The following is an 8,269-nucleotide window of genomic DNA, read 5'->3' as shown; positions in this document are numbered from 1 at the left end:
AAATAAAAAATTAAATTCAATTAAAAAGACCTCTGTACCTCATATTATCTGAGCTAGTGATTTCCTTTTTTTTTTTTTTTTTAAGATTTTATTTATTTATTTGAGACAGAGAGAATGAGAGAGACAGAGAGCACATGAGAGGGGAGAGGGTCAGAGGGAGAAGCAGGCTCCCTGCCCTAGAGCCTCCATTCCCTAATTTCAACCTACTTAAAAGTACCAACCTCCCATCACGTTACCTGACAGATCTTCCACAACCCACCAACCCCATCAGGGAATGCCAAGCTCCTGAAAATGAGCCAGCAGTTCTCCTTCATGTGGACTGGAGATGTGGACTCTTACCATGAGGCTCGTGAACACTCCTGTCACACATAAGATGTCTCCACCTTGGTGTCTGGCAATGGCTGACTTACTACTAAAGCCACAGCCCTAGGTGTGACTTCTGGCATCTCACGACGTATGAGTCTTGGTTAAAGATTTCACTACACTCGTACATACAAGGTTTCTATCCTGAGTGTGTCCTCTGATGTCTGATGAGGTTTGATTTCCGACTAAAGCCTCGCCCACACTTCCTACAAATATAAGGCTTCTCTCCCGAATGTATCCTCTGATGTCTAATAAGGTGTGACTGCCGGCTAAAGCCTTGCCCACACTCCCTGCACACGTGAGGCTTCCCCCCTGAGTGTGCCTTCTGGTGTGTGACGAGAGTTAACTTATCACAAAAGCCTTGCCCACACTCCCTGCACTCAAAGGGTATGCTACCTGAGTGTGCCCTCCTGTGCCTAAATAGGTTTGGCTTCTGGCTAAACCTTCTACCACACTCCCTGCATATGAAAGGCTTTTCCCCTGAATGTGTTCTCTGGTGTGAAATGAGGGTTGACTTATCATTAAAGCCTCGCCCACACTCCCTGCATACAAATGGCTTTTCCCCTGAGTGTGTCCTCTGGTGTGTGATAAGGGTTGATTTCCTGGTAAAGCCCCTCCCACATTCCCTGCACACAAATGGCTTCTCCCCCGTGTGTGACCTCTGGTGTTTGCTGAGGTTTGACTTCAGGCTAAAGCACTGCCCACACTCCAGGCATACATAAGGTTTAACCCCTGAGTGTGTCCTCTGGTGTGTCTTGAGGTTTGATTTCCAGCTAAAATGGCGCCCACATTCTGTGCATACATAAGGCTTCTCTCCTGTGTGTGTCCTTAAGTGCCTAATGAGGTGTGACTTCTGGCTAAAGCTTTGCTCACACTCCCTGCACACATAGGGCTTCTCTCCCGAATGTGTCCTCTTATGTCTGATGAGATGTGAATGCTGGCGAAAGCCATGCCCACACTCCCTGCAAACATAAGGCTTTTCCCCCGAGTGTGCCCTCTGGTGTGTGATAAGGTTTGACTTTAGGCTAAAGCTCTGCCCACACTCCTTGCACACATACGGCTTGACCCCTGAATGTGTCCTCTGGTGTGTGAAGAGGTTTGACTTCCAAGTAAAGCCTCGTCCACACTCCTTGCACACATAAGGTTTCTCCCCTGAGTGTGTCCTCTGGTGTGTGATGAGGTTTGACTTCCAGGTAAAGCCTCGTCCACATTCCTTGCACACGTAAGGCTTGTCCCCAGAGGGTGTCCTCTGGTTTTTGATGAGGGCTGACATATTGCTAAAGCTCCGTCCCCACTCGGAGTACATGTAAGGTGTCTCCCCTGTGTGCATCTTCTGGAAGCTGAGCAGGTTTGACTCCCTCATAAAGCCTAGCCCAAACTCCCCATATTTGATTGCTCCAAATCCTGAGACTTCTACACCATGCAACACTTTGTCTGTTCCCCCAAGGTCTGTCCTCTGGTCTCGGCTGGGCCCTGTGTCCACCGCTGTGTTGTCTTGCTTGGACCTTACTGGCTGTTCTTGCTGTGGGCTGGACAACGCCTCTGAAGTGCCTCTTTTGCTTACTCTCCCCAACAAGGGCTTGGAGTCTTCTTCTGTCTCTTGAATTTCTGCTTCGTCACTCCAGCAGGTTTGATCAAAGAGTTGCTTCTGCTGCTGGTTTTGATCTTCTGGATAGTGCTTCCCCAGGGGGAGATGGTTTCCTGCACATAAACTTGAGAAGAGCTGAGGAAGGTGACTGAACCACACATGCTGGCTGAGGCCTTGCTGACTAGCGAATGCCAGTGGGCAATGGGGACAAGGTTGAATGTTTAGCTTTGATCCTGCTGAAGAAAGAATATTTTGAGTCAGAGTAGCCACAAGTAGGGTGGCCGGGGCCATTTTGCTTTGCCCATTGGTCGTTTGTAATATGTTTATATCACAATCTGTCTCCCACTCAGACATCCTTGCATCTATAAGAAGAGCTATTTTTCATTTTACTTTATACACTACATTTTTAATCACAGGAGTTAGCAAACTTGTCAGGTAGGCCGAATTCAGCCTGCAACTTGTTTTTGTATGGCCCACCAGCTAAAAATGGATTTTACCTTTCTAAGGATTCAAAGAAAGAAAGAGAAATAAATAAATAAGCAAACAAACAAATAAACCAATGAGGCAACAGACTGCATGTGACCTGGGAAGCTTAAAATATTTACTGGGTGGCCCCTTACAGAAAAAGTTTTTGGCCCCTTGTCGTACTGCAATGTAGAAAACTCTGGAGCGCCTGGGTGGCTCAGTCGTTAACTGTCTGCCTTCGGCTCAGGTCATGATCCCAGGGTCCTGGGATCGAGCCCCGCATCGGGCTCCCAGCTCCACGGGGAGCCTGCTTCTCCATCTCCCACTCCCCCTGCTTGTGTTCCCTCTCTCACTGTGTCTCTCTCTGTCAAATAAATAATTAAATCTTAAAAAAAAAAAAAAATGTAGAAAACTCATACCAAAAACTTACTTTCACAATACTTGACAGAGTAAATAGTTTACTTCCAGAAATCAATCAACACATACAATACATTGAGAAGTATTTATTCATGAAAAACACTGAACTCTGGATAAGGAAAGTGGGAATCTGGAGCATGATTGCCTGGAGTTGCTCTCACCCTTCCAATCTCCCAGCTTGGGTGTTATGGTAGTTATACTAGGTCAGGTCATAAAACCATCAGTTCTGTTGCTGCTACCCAGGGACAGTCACCTGATTTGAGTGGAAGGTGAAAAACCAATGCTGGGTGGAACTGTCAATAAATGTGATCTAGGTGGGCGCCTGGGTGGCTCAGTTGGTTAAGCGACTGCCTTCGGCTCAGGTCATGATCCTGGAGTCCCGGGATCGAGTCCCGCATCGGGCTCCCTGCTCGGCGGGGAGCCTGCTTCTCCCTCTGACCCTCCCCCCCCTCATGTGTTCTCTCTCTCTCTCTCTCTCAAATAAATAAATAAAATCTTTAAAAAAAAAAAATGTGATCTAGGTGGTAAGCGAACAGGGAAGGCCACCAGTGACTGCTATCTGAGGTTGCAGTCTTTCTTGGTTGGGACCAAAAGAAGAAGAACAAGAAGAAAAAAAAAGACTGGTAGACCATCCAGAAATGCAGCAGGGGAAAACCTGAAAGTGAGAGAGCCAGGGAGGGGCTTGATAAACTCTCCACACAGCCCTGGCTGACTGGAAGGCTGTTTGCAAAAGCAGGGGAGATGGCTGGGGCCCAAGCTATGCACATAACCCTGCCTGACACAGAGACTATAACCAGGTACAGAGGAAAAATTGGAGGGATCAGTGGAAAGTAAAAAGCCAGACAAGACTTGGAAACTATCTGAACTTTGAAGGAGCTCCCAACCCACCCATTCATCCACGGGCAGAGGCAGGGAGCCTTACTGGTTCAAAGTCTTTGAACACAACCTATTGCCAATTGTTGCAGATCACTAAGCCCTGCAGACACAAGGCTGAAATCAGGAAGCCAGGATTAAAAATAAACACAAGAATACAATAACAAATCAAGTGGAAATATCACCTTCACAGAGAAAACTTTTTCCACATATTCAGTCTAGAAAAGTTACTAAAACTGGCAACAACAATATCTAGGCAGGAAACATCATCAGCTCTCAGAGGGGCTAAAACATACTAAAATATCCAGTTTCCAAAGAAACAGGAAAAGAGTGACCCATACTGAGGAAAAAATGCAGACAATAGAAACTGTTGCTGGGTGGCCCAGATGTTGATTTACAGGGGGAAAGAAAGAGTTCAAAGCTGATATTATGAATATATTTAAAGAACTAAAGGAAACAACATGTAAAAACGTAAAGTATGGTAACTTAAGAAATAGAAAAATCTCAATAAAGAATAAAAATTACTAGGGGCGCCTGGGTGGCTCAGTCGTTAAGTGTCTGCCTTCGGCTCAGGTCATGATCCCAGGGTCCTGGGATCGAGCCCCGCATCGGGCTCTCTGCTTAGTGGGGAGCCTGCTTCTCCCTCTCCCTCTGCCTACCCCCTCCTCATGTTCTCTCTCTCTCTCAAATAAATAAATAAAAATCTTTAAAAAAAAAAAAAAGTAAAAATTACTAAAAAGAAATAAAAGGAAACTCTGGAATTAAAAAGTAAATTAACTGAAATGACAAAATTACTAGGAAGATACAACAGCATATTTGGGCTTGCAACAGAAACAATGAAGTTGAAGATAAATCAGTAGAAATTACCTAAACTGAAAAACCAGGTGAAAGAAAGATCGAAGTAAAGCAAAGAGCCCCAGAAACCTGTGGGACACCATCAGATAAATCAATCTATGCGTAATGGGAACGCATGAAAGAGAAGACAGAGAAAAGAGCAGAAAAAAAATGTCTGAAGAAATAATAACTAAAAAGTCTGAAATTTGTTGAAAAACATTAGTCTATAAATCCAAGAAGCTCAACAAACTGCAAGAAAACATAAAACATAAAGAGGGTGCCTGGGTGGCTCAGTTGGTTAAGCGTCTGCCTCCGGCTCAGGTCATGAACCCAGTGTCTTGGGATCGAGTCCCACATTGGGCTCCCTGCTCAGTGGGGAGTCTACTTCTCCCTCTCCCTCTGCCTCTCTCACCACTTGTGCTTGTGCCCAGTGCACTCTCTCTCTCAAATAAAATCTTAAAAAAAATTTTTTTTTAAATCTTTAAAAAAATACTCCAGGGGTGCCTGGGTGGCTCAGTTGGTTGAGCGTCTGCCTTCAGCTCGGGTCATGATCCAGGCGTCCTGGAATGGAGCCCCACATCAGGCTTCCTGCCTAGTGGGGAGTCTGCTTCTCCCTCTCTTTTTGCCCCTCCCCCCTCTTGTGTTTTCTCTCTCTCAAATAAAATCTTAAAAAAAAAAAAAAGAAAGAAAAACATAAAGAGAGCCCCAGAGAGACACATCATAGCCAAACTGTTGACTATCAGAAAAAAAGACAAAAGAGAACATCTTGAAAGCAGCAAAAGGAAAATGATTCAACATGCACAGGAGGAAACAATATGATTAGTGCTAACTTCTCATCAGAGACAATGGAGTATGGAATGATTTATTCAAGGTGCTGAAATAAAGGTGAAAAGGCTACTAAGGAAGAATTCTATTCTCACGAAACTATCCTTCAGAAATGAAATTGATACAGATATTCACAGATTAACAAGTACTCAGAGAGTATCTGTTGCTAGCAAACACGCCTTATAGGAAATACTAAATAAGTCTGCCAGGCTGAAAAAAATGACACCAGACATTAACTCAAATCCACAGGAACAAATGAGGACCACTAAAACTGGTAACTATGTGGGTAAATATAAAAGACTACATATGTATATTTTTCTCCATTCTTCTCTTAATTTCTCTGAAATGTGTAAGATTATTATAAAAGGTGATAACTGTAAATTATGTAGATTATGTTAAATTAGATGCATTTTTAATGCCTAGACTGAATTAAGAAAATAACTACAAAAATTATATATATAATAAATAATAATAATTATTATTATTATTATATACACACACACCCAAAAGGTAGGGGAATAAAAAAACATGAAGCACATAAAAAATAAGTAGCAAAATGGCAGACTTAAACCATATCAATAATTATATTAAATATGAGCAAGCCAAACATTCTAAACAAAAGACAAAAAGTTCTTAGTTACACCACCAAAAGCACAATCATTTAAAATTTTGTTAAGTTGGACATCACCAAAGTTTAAAACTTTTTTTTTTTTTTTGTAAAGATTTTATTTATTTATTTGAGACAGAGAGAATGAGAGAGACAGAGAGCACATGAGAGGGGGAAGGGTCAGAGGGAGAAGCAGGCGCCCTGCCGAGCAGGGAGCCCGATGCGGGACTCGATCCCAGGACTCCAGGATCATGACCTGAGCCGAAGGCAGTCGCTTAACCAACTGCGCCACCCAGGCGCCCAAAGTTTAAAACTTTTATGCTTGAAAAGACACCATGAAGAGAATGAAAAGACAAGCCGCAGACTTGTCCTTTTTCTGAAACTTGACTTTATATAGAGTTGAAAGTATGTGAAAACCATGTATCTGATATAGGACTGTATCTAGAGTATATGAAAAACTCTTATAACTCAAAAAGAAGACAAAACAATCCAATTTAAAAATGGACAAAAGAACTGAATAGCTATTTTGTTAAAGAAGATATGCAAAGGGTTACTAAGTACGTAAAAAGATCAACATAGGGCACCTGGGTGGCTCAGCAGGGAGTCTGCTTCTCCCTCTGCCCCGCCCCCCACTCATGCTCTCTCTCTCTAATAAATAAATAAAATCTTTAAAAAAGAAAAAGATCAACATCATCAGTCACTAGGGAAATGCAAATTAAAACCACAATAAAATACCACTACACACCCCACTAGAATGTCTGTAATCAAAATTAGAGACAATTCTAAGTGCTAACAAGGATGTAGAGAAACACACTGCTAATAGAAAATGTAGAAATAGAAAACAGAAATGTAAAATAGAAATACTAATAGAAATGTACAGCCACTTCGGAAAATAATTTTGCAGTTTCTTTAAAAGTTAAATGTAGGGCGCCTGGGTGGCTCAGTTGGTTAAGCGACTGCCTTCAGCTCAGGTCATGATCCTGGAGTCCCGGGATCGAGTCCCACGTCGGGCTCCCTGCTCAGCAGGGAGTCTGCCTCTCTCTCTGACCCTACCCCCTCTCATGCTCTCTATCTCATTCTCTCTCTCAAATAAATAAATAAAATCTTTAAAAAAAAAAAAAAAAGTTAAATGTAAACATGTCATACAATCCAGAAATTTTACACCTACTTATTGACCCCCAAATGAAAATGTATGCCCACAGTAAGACTGGTACGATTGTTCTTAGCAGCACTATTCACAATAGCCAAAAAGTAGATACAACCCATATATCCCATCAGTCTCTGAATGGGTAAACAAAATGTGCTATGTCCATACAATGGAATATTATATGGCAATAAAAAGGAATGGATTACTAGGCCACCTAGGTGGCTCCATCGGTTAAGCTTCCCACTCTTGATTTCAGCTCAGTTCATGATCTCAAGGTCATGGGATTGGCCCTGCCTCTGGCTCTGTGCTGAGCACAGAGCCTGCTTGGGATTCTCTCTCTACCTCTCCCTCCCCCGCAACACATGTGCACACTCAAAAAATAATCCAATCAAGAAATGCGCAGAAGACATGAACAGACATTTTTCCAAAGAAGACATCCAAATGGCCAAAAGACACATGAAAAAGTGCTCAACCTCGCTCAGCATCAGGGAAATCCAAATCAAAACCTCAATGAGATACCACCTCACACCAGTCACAACGGCTAAAATTAACAAGTCGGGAAATGACAGATGTTGGCGAGGATGCAGAGAAAGGGGAACCCTCTTACACTGTTGGTGGGAATGCAAGCTGGTGCAGCCACTCTGGAAAACAGTATGGAGGTTCCTCAAAGAGTTGAAAATAGAGCTATCGTACGACCCAGCAATTGCACTACTGGGTATTTACCCCAAAGATAAAAATGTAGTGATCCAAAGGGGTACATGCACCCCGATGTTTATAGCAGCAATGTCCACAATAGCCAAACTGTGGAAAGAGCCAAGATGTCCATCGACAGATGAATGGATAAAGAAGATGTGCTGTATATACACAATGGAGTATTATGCAGCCATCAAAAAAACCCCAAAATCTTGCCATTGCAACAATGTGGATGGAAATAGAGGGTATTATGCTAAGCGAAATAAGTCAAAGACATGTATCATATGATCTCACTGATATGAGGAATTCTTAATCTCAGGAAACAAACTGAGGGTTGCTGGAGTGGGGGGTGGGGTGGGAAGGATGGGGTGACTGGGTGATAGACACTGGGGAGGGTATGTGCTCTGGTAAGCGCTGTGAATTGTGCAAGACTGTTGAATCTCAGATCTGTACCTCT

The 8,269-nt window shown here is 43.0% G+C and overlaps 1 protein-coding gene across 1 annotated transcript in view; it reads right to left on the bottom strand.

Annotated features, from left to right (window-relative positions):
- Nucleotides 1-490: 490 nt before the first annotated feature.
- Nucleotides 491-8,269, bottom strand: part of LOC110590213 (zinc finger protein 383) — a 79,187-nt gene continuing 71,408 nt past the window's right edge. The window contains exon 6 of the mRNA XM_021700969.2: nucleotides 491-1,693. Coding sequence (XP_021556644.2) covers nucleotides 503-1,693 — 1,191 coding nt within the window. The 3' untranslated portion in view covers nucleotides 491-502. The remainder of the gene's footprint in view (nucleotides 1,694-8,269) is intronic.

Source organism: Neomonachus schauinslandi, chromosome 16 (genome assembly GCF_002201575.2).
Source record: "Neomonachus schauinslandi chromosome 16, ASM220157v2, whole genome shotgun sequence".
NCBI classification, from domain to species: Eukaryota; Metazoa; Chordata; class Mammalia; order Carnivora; family Phocidae; genus Neomonachus; species Neomonachus schauinslandi.
The sequence above is the reverse complement of the archived record's forward strand: the minus strand, read 5'-3'. Positions and strand labels throughout refer to the sequence as shown.